Genomic DNA, 15,481 nt, shown 5'->3' with positions numbered 1-15,481 from the left:
TGGGTGCAGATCACCACCTGCATTCTTTCCAGTCCTATTTCCTCATTGCTAACATGTGAACACTAGCTGAAATTTAAGAAAGGGTGTAGATTATTTTTTTCCTCTGTATCATGAATAGCAGATGTTCTGCAGACAGTGTTATGGCAGAATGGGACATAGTTAGTATCTCTCACCTCTTCATGAACATTTCCTCTCAAAGATTTGCCAGCCTCTCTTGGAGCAGGTAGTAGTGTCCATATCCTATTTGTGTTGCAATTATTATTTCACAGAATCATAAGGCGGGCAGTTCTTTTCAGGAATGTGTCAAAATCCATGCACAGTAGATTCTGTTTTTAAATGGATTCTTGTAATTGCATGTAGTACAAACTTCCAGGTTGTTTATCAGTGTATGGATGGAAGCAGAATTGGTCGATGGGATAACAGACATGTTCATAGAATCACAGAATAGGACCATAGAAGGGTTGGCATTGGGAAGGACCTTACAGATCTTCTAGTTCCAGTGCCCCATTCTTTTCTCTTAGTTATTAAAGTGACTCCTATTTAATGTAATTTGTTCTGTATAAAGGCTGATGAGGTCATAACTTGATACTGAATTCTTCAATTTTGTATAGAGGTGTTTTATTTTGACTGGGGCCTGTTTTGCCAGACAGACACAACAGGCACTATTCAGATGCCTCTGGAACTTTTACCTATTGGCAGTCCATAATATTTTCCTCTTAGGAAAACTATGCCTCATCTTTTTCTAAACTGTTCTAAGACTTTGTAAAAGGAAAAGGTACCTGAAGAAGTCATTTCCTACCTGAGTGGAAACTCAGTTTAGGCAAGAGTGAACAGGGGAAAGGTTTAGAATTCTATGCCTGCAATTCTAGGAATACAAATTCCATACACACTCAGTTAGAAAACTTGTCTTTAAGAGTAGGACTTGAAGAATGGTTAAAACTTCTTCAAACTGGAAATTTAGGTTATGGAGTCTATGATGCCAAGTGCATCACAGATTTCTAAAATGGATCTGCAGACTTCAACTACACTCAGGTATTCCTAATATTTTCCAATCCCTTGTCAGTGAAAGTGTCATATGTGGTATTGCTTATTCTTTTGCTTTCACAATACTTTGAAGGTGTACTTCTTTAAAAATGTAGGAAAGAATGTTGTCAACTAGCTTTAAAGGGTGACTGGAAACTGGAAAAGTGATCCACAGCATCTTCCTGGAACACTTAAACCTTGCAAACCTTGGACCTTAGAAGTACAGGTTTTCTATGATAACTTTTAAGATCAAGAAATAAAGTATTACACCCACAGATAAAATATTTTCTCAAAGTGTTAGATATTGTAAGCTACAAGCTTCTATAAAGTGGGAAATAGAGTTTATCCATGAATAGAAGGACTAAGACTAAATTTTGTGTATCTGCCCTGAGAATTATCTTTGTTTGATCCTATTAAAATCAGTGGAGATCTTGATATTACTGTGAATAGAATAAGGAGATGTCTGATTTTAGCTTGTTGTTTTCTGTTAATTTTGTTAAATTCCTGTTTATCTCACACAGTTTTCTGAAGGGGATATCTACATACAGACACTTAAGTGAAGGAGCAGAGGCCTGCCCAGAGCTTCTACCTGTTGTTAGCTCTGAGCTTCTAGTAAAACTCACATGAAGGTGCTTTCACAAAGGTAGCTTTACTTGCTAAATTCCCAAGGTGATAACTGTATAGATCTATTCCACTGAAAGTGTAGAACAGAAAATACTGGGGAGAATGAAAGAAAAAATAAAATACTCGCTTATGTTTCTGGGTCTTTGACTTGTAGTGTCAGCAAAAATGATATCCTGCACATTGGTTTTAAGGCTCTCTGATGGGACTTTCAGCACAAATGTTTATTTCATTGTTCTGAAATGTAGGATGCTGTTAGAAAATCTGTGACCTCAGCTTCTTGACCCAAAGTCTAGGGTGAATAGATTTCTCAGTGGAACGACCTGGGCATATATATGATAATTTTTCTTACTGCTTCTTCTGAGAGCTAAATTGAACTCTTTCCACTGAATTTTTTTAAAGAATTTTGCCTGGAGCGGAGATCTGATTTAGAAAACAAGAGTCTGAACAGTTAAATGCGACAGTTACAACAACCAACTTTAAACTATGGTTCTGAGTGGGAAGTGTGAGGCAATTTGCAGTAAAACTGCTGCATGTTGTGCCAGTGGAAAAGCATATTTTATCTCTTTTATTACACTGTCTCTGATCCCTCACCCTTATCCTCAAGAGATCTGCAAGTGTTCTTTCAGAGGACATTTTGGAAAGTAAAATTCAAAACAAAAGTTAATACACCAAATCATGGGCTGAAAAAACACGTTAGATTTAGTCAGACACTGTAAGTGGTCTGTTTTCCTGGCAGTCTCTCCCTGTGGCACAAATGACAAATTACAACTCCCTCCATAAGAGTGAGTCTGCCTGGCCTCTTGTGAACATGCTTAACTCCTCTGCTCTACAGGTAGCCACAGCTTCTTTTAGGCAGCCCAGCTGAATAATGCATGTCTATTCAAATTCAAAGCATTGGGGCTTGTGGACTGTAATCTTATCATCAGGTACAAATAACAGTTTGCATGCCCAAAAGCCTTTCTAAACTGCATTGCTCTAGCAAAAGACTGTCTATTTCAATAGTCTTCCTGTTTTGAATGCGTATGTACAAGTAGATGATAAACACTTGATTTTATTTTTAGAGGATGAGAGACCAATTTTCTTCTAGAAAAATGTTACTAATTCCAAAAATTATGTAAGATTTCTACAGTGCAGAGGAAGATTACAATAGTTTAGCTGTTGGAAAACATATTGGTTTATTTATTATTGTAGCTTTCATTTCTTTGCTTTTGTGTTACGCAGAAATGGTTGAGGGCTTCACAAGAGTTGTAAAATAGTTTAGGTGTTGTTTGCATTAGAGTTAAGAAACTGATTCTTCTCAGAGCTGCATGGCCTAAGCATTTCATTTATTCACATTTGATTTTGGTGCTTCATTTTCTGTTCCCTCTCCTTTCCAGTTTCTTGACATGAGTAGTAGTTGAAAAAGTCACTAGGGTTTTTGCCTGATATATCAGGCTGTGTTAGTTTGGAGCTTACTCTTTTTGCAAGGATTTCTCATGCTGCAACAGGAGACAAACCCAGAATGTTCTTCCTCATTCCCCTGTTATTGCAAATAGCAGTCAGTAAGGAGGGTCAAAGACAGGTGTGAGGCCAGGAACTTGTGGTATGTTTCAAGAGAGAATTGATTACAACCTTTAAATCCACCCAGTACTTAATTTTTCAGTTCATTTACACCTGGAATGCCCTTCAGCAACTGGTCATAACATTCCTCAGTGTGGTGGTAACGTAGGAGGCAAGAGAGTGTGAAAGAAATAGTTTCTTACTCTGAGTATACTCCTGCAAACCTGAGCAGGGAAAAATTCATTCCAGATATCACAACTCCCCTGTGGAGAAAATCCATTTTATTTTATTCTGGTTTCATGTAGAGAAGACATAAATGTGTTTATTTCACATAGCAGGATCCTTGAAATCAGGATAAAAACAGAATTTGAAGACTGAAACTTACTTTTAAGTAGTGGATTTGTAGCTCCACTAGAAGAATTTTGCAACTCTTTTCTGAAACATTGGTGCAGTATCTGTGTTTCAGATTGACAGAGTGTTTTGTTTTGGAATATTTAAAACTAGCCCATCCTCAAAACTTTTACTTGAAAGGAGTATAGCTCATTTCTCAAAAATATTTTAGAATCTTGATCCAACTTAAAATTGAAGGCAGTTTTTTCAGGTAAGTATGGATGTATGCATTTATCATAGTTTTCTGATTTGTTATTCAAGAAAACAAATGTTCTCTAGATAATTTTTAATGTATTGCTAAAGTATAGGAATCCAGCCTTTTTGTTATTACTCTACACCCATTTTCCTATTTAATGTTTTCTTCACACTCTCAGAATGCTCTCTTCTATTTAATTTTTTAAAAATTATAATAAAGTTTGAAATAGTTTTGAGAAACCAGTTACTGACAAATATTTCTGAAGCTATAACAACTAGGAAAAGTTTAACTGTAGTGTTTCTCTTTGATTTGATTTGGTTTTGGTTCTTAAAGAACAGGGATTTTCAGAAAATATCTCTTGTACTATTATACTACAAATATAAAATCATGCTTTCTTCTTGCGCTTCTTATAGATTTAAAGGATATAAATTGTAGGAAGGAATGGGGATTTCAATTCTTACCATGTCTTGTGTCAAGTGTTAATGTCCATTTCTTCTTCCTCTTCATTTCTGAATTTGTTTAGTGTAGCCAGGTTGCACAGAATGATTAGTGCTGCTCCATCTTTTCATTGTTTCAGTGATGATGATGATGCTGTTACTACTTTAACCTGTTTTCTGTCTACTTCAGGATAACATCCCAAACTGGTTTTGTGAAAGAACTGCTAAACTAGTAGAAAACATCTTTGGCATTTCTTTCCATTGTCACTGTTTGAAATATATTAGTCTTAATTATTGAAGGTGCATTATGTAAATGACACCTCTTTGACTGGCTCCTGGGATCAGGCCTTGCTTTTACTGGGAGACCAGCTCAACCAGGAGTGAAGCTGCAGCTACTCTTCACCATTCCATAATTAGTCCAGCCCTGTTACAGCTGGGTTTGCCTAGCAATTTTTCTGTTTGGGAGAAATTCCTAAAGATTCATATCTTGTGTTCTAAAGTCTCTGAACTAAACCACTTAAATATTTTTACATTCAGTGATCTTTAGAAGACTCATGCTGCAATTTTAGTGGATATGCTTCAAAGCACTTGAAACTTCACTTTACTTTAGAAGTTGAAAAACCTGAAAATCATACTTTTAAAATTCCTTTTCAAGAACTGAGCAGTAATAAGCTACTGACCTTATTCTTGTGTGCTTAAACATTATTGACAATGTTTCTACGGCACCGCTTGAGTGACGGACAGAAGAGGTGAAGCAAATCAGCCATTTTTTAAATGTAGTCATTGGTTTGGTTTGGAGGGGGTGTGGTTGTTTTTTAAGATAAATAACCAGTCACCTGATGAATATGATTAGCTTGGGGTTTGAATGACCCTTCCCCACTGAAAGCAGCTAAATCTAACTGCTAAATTGTGTTAATCACATACCTACTTGACATGACATATTTTGACAAAAGTTTATTGTTTTAAATGTATTGTAAAATAATTGATTAAATTGTATTGGTTTTTAACAATTAAGTATCTGAAGAGTATCGAGATGTGTACATCTATGTAGTTCATAATGTATATAAATTTAGGTACATTTCATTATATAAAGGTATATTTGTGAATTGGTTTTTCCAAGCCTTTCCCAAGATTGTTCTTATATCTTTGAATCATTTTGTCTTCTCATGTCAAATGAGTGAAGTGTGAAATGGATAACAAACTTAGAGGTACTTTTCCCTGTAGGAGATAGTGTGGTTTGGGTTTTGGAGGCCAAAAGTATTTTGCTTTTAACAACAAAGTATAGTATATAATATAATACAATTTTATTCTGCTTAGAAGATGTATTTTGGTACCTTAGCTAGTATTAGATCTTAAAATGGGGATTTTATTATCTTAATAAAAACAACTGGTAATAAATGCAAGTGTAATTATGGAAGTGAAAAACTTGTCTTCTTAAATGTATTTACATTTTGAAATACTAAATATATAGTGTGCAGTCTCTTACTAACAATATGTATGATCAGTTTAGAAGAAATAATTACTGTATGCAAATGTTTTCTCGGGGAGAAGCAAAGAGACTGACTGTTGCATAGAACTTAGTCTTTATTTGTTCAAAGAGTTGCCAGTAATTCCACATATACTGGAAGTTAGTGTCTGGCAAAGTGTATTAGAATGGGAGTACCTGCTTAAGTACTTAGGAGATTAAATGTCAATATAATGATAAGGCTTTTTGTCTGTGTGGAAACCCAGAGGTTCAAATTGAATGAATCATTTTAATAATAGAACAAATGGCCCATTTGGTGTTGATGGGGAGCAAAGTTGGTATTTCCTAAATTAGGGTTCCTAAACACTGGTGTGGGTTTGCAGGCTGGTTCTGTACTCCTGTGGAGCAGTGAGCTGTGTTACAGTAACAAGCCAGCTTTTAATACCATACATCCACTTGGTGCCTGTTTCTTAGACTTCAAGTAAGGCAAAATACATCAGATAGGTTGAATTCCTACCAAAAAGGACATTCTGACTATTAGTGAGAGTTCTGTATAACCCTGCTTGGTTTTAAGGAGTTGTGATGAGGTTTTTTTGGCCTTGTACTTGTAGAGCGCCCCATACCCTTTGACCACATGATGTATGACCACCTGCAGAAGTGGGGGCCCCGCAGGGAAGAGGTGAAATTTTTTCTTCGTCATGAAGAGTCACCAGCTGAAAGCAATGAACAGAGTAAGTACATTTATCCTGTAGTGTTTTGACTGAAACAGATTTTAAAAGATATCTGAAGTGTTTGATTTTCAGTTCCTTCAGTGAACCTCAGTGGTTATATGTAATACAACTTCCTTGTGCCAAAGCCATTTTAAACCTTCCTCAGAGGCACCTTGTTGTTCTTAGGCACCAATTCTCTTCTTTAGAATAATTTTTAGCAGTCTGTTGAGTAATAGCAAGATATGTTTGTTTTCTGCTTAATTTGAATCCAAAAAAGTTGATGGATATTAGAGACTTGATGTAGTTTTTTCTTATGGAAAGTCCCTACATTTTGAGAGGGTAGAATGGTTCTTTTTTCTTCCTTCAGTTGCACAGAGAAAGACTTGGTAAACTCCTTTGCCTTCTTTAAAAACTCAGATCTATTTTACAGACATCACTGGCAGAGGTTTCAGTGCCTTTGCTTTCTCAGTACTTCATGTAGGTATATTTAATAGTTGTGAAAATCTGCATCTTGAAAAATTGCTGGTCTGCTTGATTCTATAGGAGAAGTGTTTATATGAAGCAATGTCCTATGAAGTGGGGTTTCTTAAAAGACTAGAATAAAAAAATACAAGTGTTTTAGCTTTCTGAACTTACTGGTGTAGACTGTACTTAATCTATGAGACGAGTTTTGAGAGTGTAGACTTAATGGCTGTCAGACTGTCTGAAGGACAGGAAAGGTGTCTCAGTGAGGTGTGTTTGCATGCCCAGATTATCCTGACTCATTCAACTAATCTGACTACTTTTAACAACAGGATTTCAAGTCTTTGCTGAGTCCTTATTGCTTTCAGCTGAGGCTTCTTCTCTTATTTTTAAGTGATTCCTGCTTGTTTTGAATGCAGAAGTAGCAGACCCAAAAATGTGTGGGAGATTTGTATTAATTAGGTACTTTGTAAAATAGTCTGTTATGCTTTGGGCAATACAAGTGTAAAGTATGTTAAGAAATTTAAGATACACTTAAATCAAAAGAATTTCAATGTAGAAGGAAAGCATTGCTCCTGAACCATGCTTGCAAGGCTTTTGAATCCATCATTGAGCTATGGATAGATTTCTAGATTAAAGTTGTTTATAAGTTAGACATTAGAAAAACTTCCTCTACCATCTTAATTTATAATGTATTCAGGTGAGCTACTGCTTCTTATGGACACAAAATATAAAACTTGAGTACATTGCTCTTCATGACATTTTGCCTAAAGAGAAGTGAGGAAAATAGAGCTGCATGTCTGTACTTCTAACTGAGGAATTCTGTGAAGTAAAGGCTTTATTTCTGCTGATTCACTCCTTACAAAAAGTAACTTTACTAAGAAAGAGTTGGAACTAACAGAATAAAAATTCACAGGTAAAAGTTTGATACAAATTCTTGAACAGAATTCTCAGAACATAATGAGAACAGACTCAAGAGTAAAATGCATTTGTGTTGAAAACTGAGCTTTGCACTAAGAATGATGCTTTACTTTTAGGTGGACGTCAAGCCCAAAATCAAAGAAATGGTATAAATATACCTGTGGAGAAACGAACAGAGAATGGGGTATGTAATACATCTTAAAGGCTTGGATCAACACCACTCAAACACTTTGTGTTTTAAAAATTATTACTTTTCAAGGTGTGTTATGATGGGAACTGGGAAAAATATATTGATCTTGGTTTTGTTTTGATTTTGTTAGAAAATTAATGGGACAATGTGTCTTTTTCATCAACTACTCTGAATTTTCTGTCTGGAAAGAAATTACATGATGTGAGACGCTCTGGAGACTTATTAATTCATGTTCTAGTCTGTTGTATTCATTCTGTGTGAAGTAAAAACAAGCTGCATTATACTTGCACACTTATATTGCCTGTCCACATATCTTTTTTCTGATTTATCTCACCGAGACTGATTCATGCCATATTGTTATATGTTGAAACATGAGGATGTATCTATGAATTGGGATTATTCAGATGCTGGTAGAAGAGCTTGCATACCCCTCAGAGCCATCATTTTATACTGGCTTTAAGCACTTGATTCATTTATACACATTGAGGTTTTTTAACTAATATATTACTGGGTTTCTAATTAAAAATACAAATTTCATACCATAGGCAACCTGTGATTCCTGGCTTGAACATTTTTCTCTTTTATACATAAAACATAGTATATCTCTTTCAAAATTAACATGGCTTAAAAGTCTTCTACTCCTGAGCTGAAACTCTTGTTACTTTCTTCTCTCTTGTCTCATCTTCAATACTCATGAGGATTCTACAAAGCATAGTCTGTTCTTGTTTTTTCAGGACCATTCTTATGCCTTTACCAAGACACTCCAGCTATAGTTAGCCATTTTAAAACATTTTAAAATTTCAATAAACATGTTTGAACTCACTAGTTCATAGTTATATTATCTCAATAAAGCACTGCCACTTTTTACAAATGTGCGTATGGTTCTTTCTCAGAGTAAAATAATACTTAAAGCTTAAAAGCAAACAAATCAGTTTTTTCAAGCTGAGAATCTTAAAACCAATTGTGCAGATTCAACAGTTCTGTGTTTGTATATTGCCTGATAATTAACGTTTAAAATTCACACATTCTCCCATGTAGCAACAGAGTTGTTCAGTCATTTTGCAGCTCTTTGCAGCTTGTTTTGTGTATAGCATGTGGACCTAGGGGAAGGAATTTTTTCCCTATTCACAACAGTTAATCATGTATTGCTTTCCTTTTCTGTAGAGAGCACTGGCTGATACCCTCTGCTGCATGGATCCGTTTATCCTGCTGCCATTGTCATATTGACAATGTAGTGAGATCATGGTGCTCTAAAGTGCTGGGGGAACATAACCCTTTCATGACCTCCCCTGATCTACTCCTCTATGTGGGTTGTAGCTCAGATACTACATTTGAGATGTAGTATATTTGGAAATTAGGACTGGCATGTGCAGAATGCCTTACAGTCTCACTTCTTGCCAGGGCTAAGCTCTATGATAGCATGGTTTTGTATTGAATTGAATTTGCTGTGAGTTTTAGGGGTAAAGCTCAGACTTGATAACTTGAATAACATTTTTATCTTCATTCCATTCAGGACACTTATTTTTCTTTTTTTTTTAATCCCAAAAATTGGCCACAAAATTAAAATTTGTTGGGGAACTGATCACTTTAAAAAGGACTTTTACCAGGTGTAGTATAAATAAAGTGCATTATAATACCAGGTTTATGAAAATAGAAGAAAGACTAAAACCTGAGGGTGTTACAGTAATGTAAAATTGTAGTGGGTTTTATGCTAAAAATGGTACAAATTAGGTTTTGGAAGTGTTTAAAACTAAGATTTTCAATTGTGCTAAGTTTTAAATCAGAGGGGGAGGGGGAAAAAGAGGTGGCATCAGGATCAAGGATTTAATCAGCTTACACTTACGTAATGCATTAGGCTTATTCATTGTTGCTGGCAATGCTGAATGTTAGGTGGCCCTAAAATCAACACAAACCAATGGAACATTGAAGACAGCTCAGATTTTACCAAGTACTCTGCATTCAGGTATATTTTTATTATGTGTACCTGCTTTAAGGAAATAGTTGATTTCTTGCTTAATATTGGGTAGAGCTTTAAGTGTGATATGCATAGAAAACTTTAAGATGAATGTTAGTTTAATTGATTGAACCAATAGTCTTGGAAAAAATTATGGGCAATCAATCCAGTTAAATTTACATGATTCTATTTATTGGCATTTTGTCATATGCAGTAAGATCTTTTTGTTGTTGTTCTTTGAAACTATATCTGCAATTACTTAAATAATGGTTATCTTCAAATCACATTATGTAAATGCTTAAATTTCATTAGATTATTTTTCAAGTTAAAAATAGAGTAGGCTAAGTCTCTTCCAGCAGTGTAACATTTGTTGTAAAAGAATACTTACCTGTAAGCATTCATCTGGGAGCTTTGCATTCTGCATAACAAAGTCTAAAAGAAAAACTCACTGAAATTTTGTGAACTGGCAAGTGCTCTTATTCCAGAGGTGACCTTTTGGGGTTTGCTTTTTGTTTACAACTTTCTTTCTTAGAAGTGGAATTGTGCTGTAGTCGGGACCTGATCTTTCTGCCAGTACACAAAGGTACAGATGAGTGAAGATCGGACTTACGTAACTAAACATTTCCTTTTGCCAGAGAGATTGGACAGTGTCTCAGGAGGGATTCTCTGCTCTGAGAACAGCTGCCTCTTCCTCTGCTTCTTTTCTTTAGCTTGTGTAACTGAGCCAATTGGAGCTGAACACAAGTTGTAACAAGGGGAATTCTAAATAAATAAGGGAAATAAATGTTTTATCATTGAGGGTAACAGATATTCCACAGACTCCTCAGAGTCTGTGGAATTTTGATCTAGCTGAATAAAGTCCTGAGCAGTCTGAATTGCTCCAGTCAGGGCTTATTGAACTAGATGACTTCCAGAGGCTTCTTTCTACCTAAATCATCCTTTGATTCTGTGATTGGTGGCCGTGAAAAAGTGGTCATCCAAATGCTGGGTCTTGCTTGCTTTCAGATGTGCTGGCATGATCCAAGCATCATTCCATAGAAGCAGCAGCAGTCTGTGAACAGTGAGGCAGAGCAAATATAGGTGAAACCACTGGGGGTCAGTGGCAGACTGGAGAGGGACTGGGGAGCCCCATCCCGGCTGAGCTGCCGGCCCTCAGCAGTGGATCAGATGCTGCTCTCCCAGAAAGAGCACCGACTGGATAATAACAGTTGTCCAGGTGAAAAGGTAATCAGATAACCCAGAAATTTCTTGGAGATGAGAAAACAGGAAAACAGATGTAGTTTGGGGGAGAAAAAAGGATGTGGTACAGGAACATGACAGAAGTCAAATGTATTAGACTGAATAAAAGTAGATTAGTGTAATGAGAACAGTCTGTATATGAGGAAATACTCATTTGCTGTAGTTGCTTATATAAAAATAATAATATATTTCAAATATAAACTATTTTATACATAATAATTTACTTGGGGAGCATGAAATCTTAGTTTGTGGTCTCTGGTGCCAATTTTTTAAACTTATTTTTGCTGTTTCTAAAATTGCCTCCCTGATTTAGAGAGAATGATATCAATAAGCCTTTTTCTTAATGGATGTTGACTGGAGCCTTTGCCAAGAAATACAAAATGGAACCTCATTTTATCTCACTACAGAATTTGTGTTAACATTAGTATAAAGGAAATTTGTGTAGAGGAAGAAAACTTGACCATCATCCCAAACCAGAGACACACTCCTGCAAATTTTCTTAGTATTGAAGCTGTGACCAGTAGATAAAGTTGAGTGTTAAAAGTTTTGTGCTGATTAGATAACAGAACTCATGCTCGCTATTTCTGTTAAAGTGTCTCAAATCAAGCTTTTAGCAAAAATTACAACAGGTAGTCCAGCTGTTTTGCTATCAGGAGAATCTTATACTGAGGGAGTTCTTGAGGAAATTCCTTTAACAGATGTGTTAGAACTTCTACATATGTGTATCCACAGGGCAGTTTTTTGTAGCACTGATTTAATTTCAAATAGTCTATGGTTGCTGATGGAGTCTCTATATTCTACTCCATCATGACAGCAGGAAAGCTACACTGCTTTTGAGTACCTGTGGTGTGACTTTTCCCATTCTGTGCTTAGAGATTGGATAGATTTACAAATGGGGCCAAAATCCCTGAATAGAATTATAAATTGTTCATTAGTTTTAACCATTTCATCCATATGAGCATGACCAGATAAAAAGGCATTAAACATCTAAAGTACATTGTGTTATGGGGGGGGGCACTTACAAGTATTCTTGCTCAAGATATAACAAATCTAATTGTGAGGGAAAAGGCAAACAGGTCACATTTTTAACAGAAGTAATAAACTCAGATGAGAAATACATTATGTGTATTTGCTTGAAGTTTCCCATTTGAACTATTGAAGGATAAAGAGCTTAGTCTGGATAGAAGTTGTTCTTCAAAGCTGAGCTTCAAATTCAATTTAATATAAGCTTGTAAGTATTAAGCACTCTGTTTATAACATTTAACAGTGTGCTTGGAAGGGGCTGCCATTCACATAAGGCAGGTTTTAATCAAATTTGTTTAAAATGAACAAAAAACTATGTCATTCTTGAAATTTAGATTTAGGTGTCTCATAGCAAAGTCAAAGCAAACAATTCCATTAAAAGATTATTTTAAACAATTTAGGCACAAACAATTCTAACAGTGTGCAGAAAAGTTTTTTTTTCCTGAAGAAATATTAATGTAAGCTTCCTGGAACCTTTTGACCTTCTAATAAAAGGGTAATTAAATCAGATTCAAGTTTTCCTGGTTTTCTGCTGCAAATTTCTCTGTTGCTTTTGTTAAAGAGACAAAAACTTGTCTGTTACTCCTGCTGTCAGACATGTTCCCTTTTATAAGTTATAGATTCTGAAAATTGTTTCTCTTAGAGAGGGAATACTTGCTGCCTCTGCAGCAACCTTTTGCACCATCAAATTCCTAGTTCAGTTTCTAGCTCAGAGAATAGAGTTTGGATTCTCCACAGACTGATAGAATTCTTAAAGTCTGTCTGAAGCATTTTCCAGACAGCTGGCAGTATGTTGCTCTTCAAAAAAAATAGAAAAACTAATCCAACTAAAGGATTTAAGAGAAAAAAATTAAATTAGGAAGCAGAAAAAAAATAAAGTCTAAAGCTAATTTTAATGCATACAAATAGCTTTTGAATTCTTGCCAGACTAGAAATCTGAGTATTTTCACACCTCAGTAAAGGGTGGTTATGTAGAGGAGCATCTCTATAAGACTAATAATTGTGTGATCTTCTAGAAAGTATTCCTGTGAAGCTGTAGGGAATTCAAATGCTCTTGACCTCATACCTCCCTCTGAGGCCTTTTTTAAACATTTTGGGCAGAATCACATCTTTCTTGGATTTGGAATAAAAACAGCATTTTGACTTGTCCTGTGCAATCTCAAATATATTGCAGTCCATAATGGACAAAGTTACTGTATGTTTAGATTTTGTGAGAATAATTTCATAGGTTTCATTCCACTTACTCTGTGATTATTTTCCTATTACAATTTTAATTATGTTAGGATTAATTTATGACTAATACTCACTTTTAACATCTGACTTAGTTTGGTTTGATGAGTCTAAGAGTTATTTGACTAGTTGGGACCAGGGAGGGTTCTTGGAACCCACGTGGAACCTTGTGAAAGGACTGTTTCCCTCCTTGTCTTCTCCATGTAGTTATGTAATTTTTAATCTCTGTCACTCCAGATATCAGATATCTATCTAGGTGGCTGTGGATATGAGGGTCACAGTATCCAGACTTGCATCATACAGACGTTTGCACACACTTATTTGCAGTGTACAGATTTTGTAGTTCTGCTGCTTCTCTGGGCCATCAGAGAGAGTTCTGTTCAACAAGTTACAGGAACTGAGTATGTGGTTTTCTTGTTCAGAACAACCGAGAGATGTGTTCCCATTTTACAGAGGAAAAAATACCTAAACTGTACCACTTACTGAATCTCTACCTCTGGTTCCTGTTTTTGCAGATCTAGCTTTGCTTTTCTTCACTCATGGCTTTGCAGTTTTACAGCAATACTTAGCTGCAGATATCCATGGCAGGGGGAGGAGGAGAAGTCTGTATGTTTGTTTAAACTCTAACTATGGTATTTATTTTCCTATGTTTGTGTTGTGGACATGGAGCAATACAATTCACTCTTTTCCCTGGATTTCTAAATAAATGAAGCATGTGAAGAATTGCTTCCAGTTGTCACTGCACATAGAGATCCTGAGCTGCTTGGCTGTTACATAAAGTTAGAACAATTGAGAATGAGTGTTTCAGCTGATGTATAACGTTATATACATAAACGCAAATGTAAATGTAGTAAAAGTTTACTTTTAGTAAATGTTACTTAAAGACTTGTTATTTTTCTGAAGTGTTGCTGTGCAGCCCTTACACCTGCGCTGTACACTTCAATGCCCTTTGTCACAGCTGTATCCTTTTGCAGTCACATTAGTATCATTTTTAGTTAAACCAAATATTTTAGTATCAAGTTATTTTAAGGAATTTGGAACTTGTCTTTTCCTTTATTTCTGTAGATCGTTATAGGAGACTGCTTATGAAATTCACTGTGTGGCTCTGAGAGCTTAAATGTGAAAGCTTGAAAGTTTGGGCTGTTGCTCTGACTCTTAACAGCTTTCAGTTCAGAGCAGGAGACTCTACTGGTCCATGCAAGGCCAGCTATTCATTTTCAGTCCAGATTTAGAGCTCTGTCTTTTATGTAGCTGTGTCATTTGCAGATCAGTGTTTTCTCTCATCTTTTCCATGGTCTCTGTGGTGTTTCTCATGCAGTGCTGCTGTGGCCTCCTTTCTCTGACACACCTTTCCATGTTCACTGACTTGCTCATTTAGTTTCCTGTCCATCTTGCCTCTGGACACCAGGCATACCTATTTCCCACCTGCATGTTTTTCCCAGGCGAGTGAACCTTTCTATTTCTCTGTTGTTTCTGCGGCTGCCTCCAGATCTAATGGTTGCTAAGTTTGTTCCCCCTGAAGTCTTCCTCGGATCAAAGCCGAGAAAAATGAAAATCCCTCTGGCTAATTTAGGAGCAAGGGAGTTAAACTTGTTCTTCTTCTTGTATTCCTAGTGGATGATCGTACTCTACAGCTCATACCTTTACTTACTTGCTAAAAATAAGCCTGCTCTTAATTCAGCTGGAATAGTCATTGTATTGTGCTTGGACATAGAGTTCTTCACTGTTCTTATGGAGACCCATTTGACTGGATCTCTTGTATAAGTGCAGTGAATCATGCTCGAATTACTTTCTTGAAAGGAGGAAGAGAGGGTGAACTTGCATGGCATTCGTGAGTTTGACAAGGTAAATTACAGCTTTTAATGTTTTGGGGTTTTATCTTCTACAGTATTCTATGTAGATACATAAGAAATTGTTAATGGGGTTTAGTATTTTCTGTAATGTTTAATATTTAAAAATCCTTAGGTCTGGGTTTTAGCTTATTCCAGTCTTCTCTGGCTTGCAGATTCTTGATTTATGCTTTTTCACACATGCTTTAGCTTTATTGCTGGCTCATATATTCATCTTGTTGCATGCAA

The 15,481-nt window shown here is 35.9% G+C and overlaps 1 protein-coding gene across 3 annotated transcripts in view; it reads left to right on the top strand.

Moving 5' to 3' along the window:
* PPP1R13B (protein phosphatase 1 regulatory subunit 13B) overlaps nt 1-15,481 on the top strand; it is a 56,130-nt gene that overhangs the window by 12,451 nt on the left and 28,198 nt on the right. For all 3 annotated transcript variants that reach the window (XM_014311854.2, XM_031066251.1, XM_031066250.1), the window contains 2 exons: nt 6,286-6,405; nt 7,884-7,951. In XM_014311854.2, coding sequence (XP_014167329.1) covers nt 6,286-6,405; nt 7,884-7,951 — 188 coding nt within the window. The remainder of the gene's footprint in view (nt 1-6,285; nt 6,406-7,883; nt 7,952-15,481) is intronic.

The sequence above is a fragment of the Geospiza fortis genome, unplaced genomic scaffold (genome assembly GCF_000277835.1).
Source record: "Geospiza fortis unplaced genomic scaffold, GeoFor_1.0 scaffold23, whole genome shotgun sequence".
In the NCBI taxonomy this organism is placed as follows: Eukaryota; Metazoa; Chordata; class Aves; order Passeriformes; family Thraupidae; genus Geospiza; species Geospiza fortis.
This window is presented reverse-complemented; position numbering and strand designations above follow the sequence as displayed.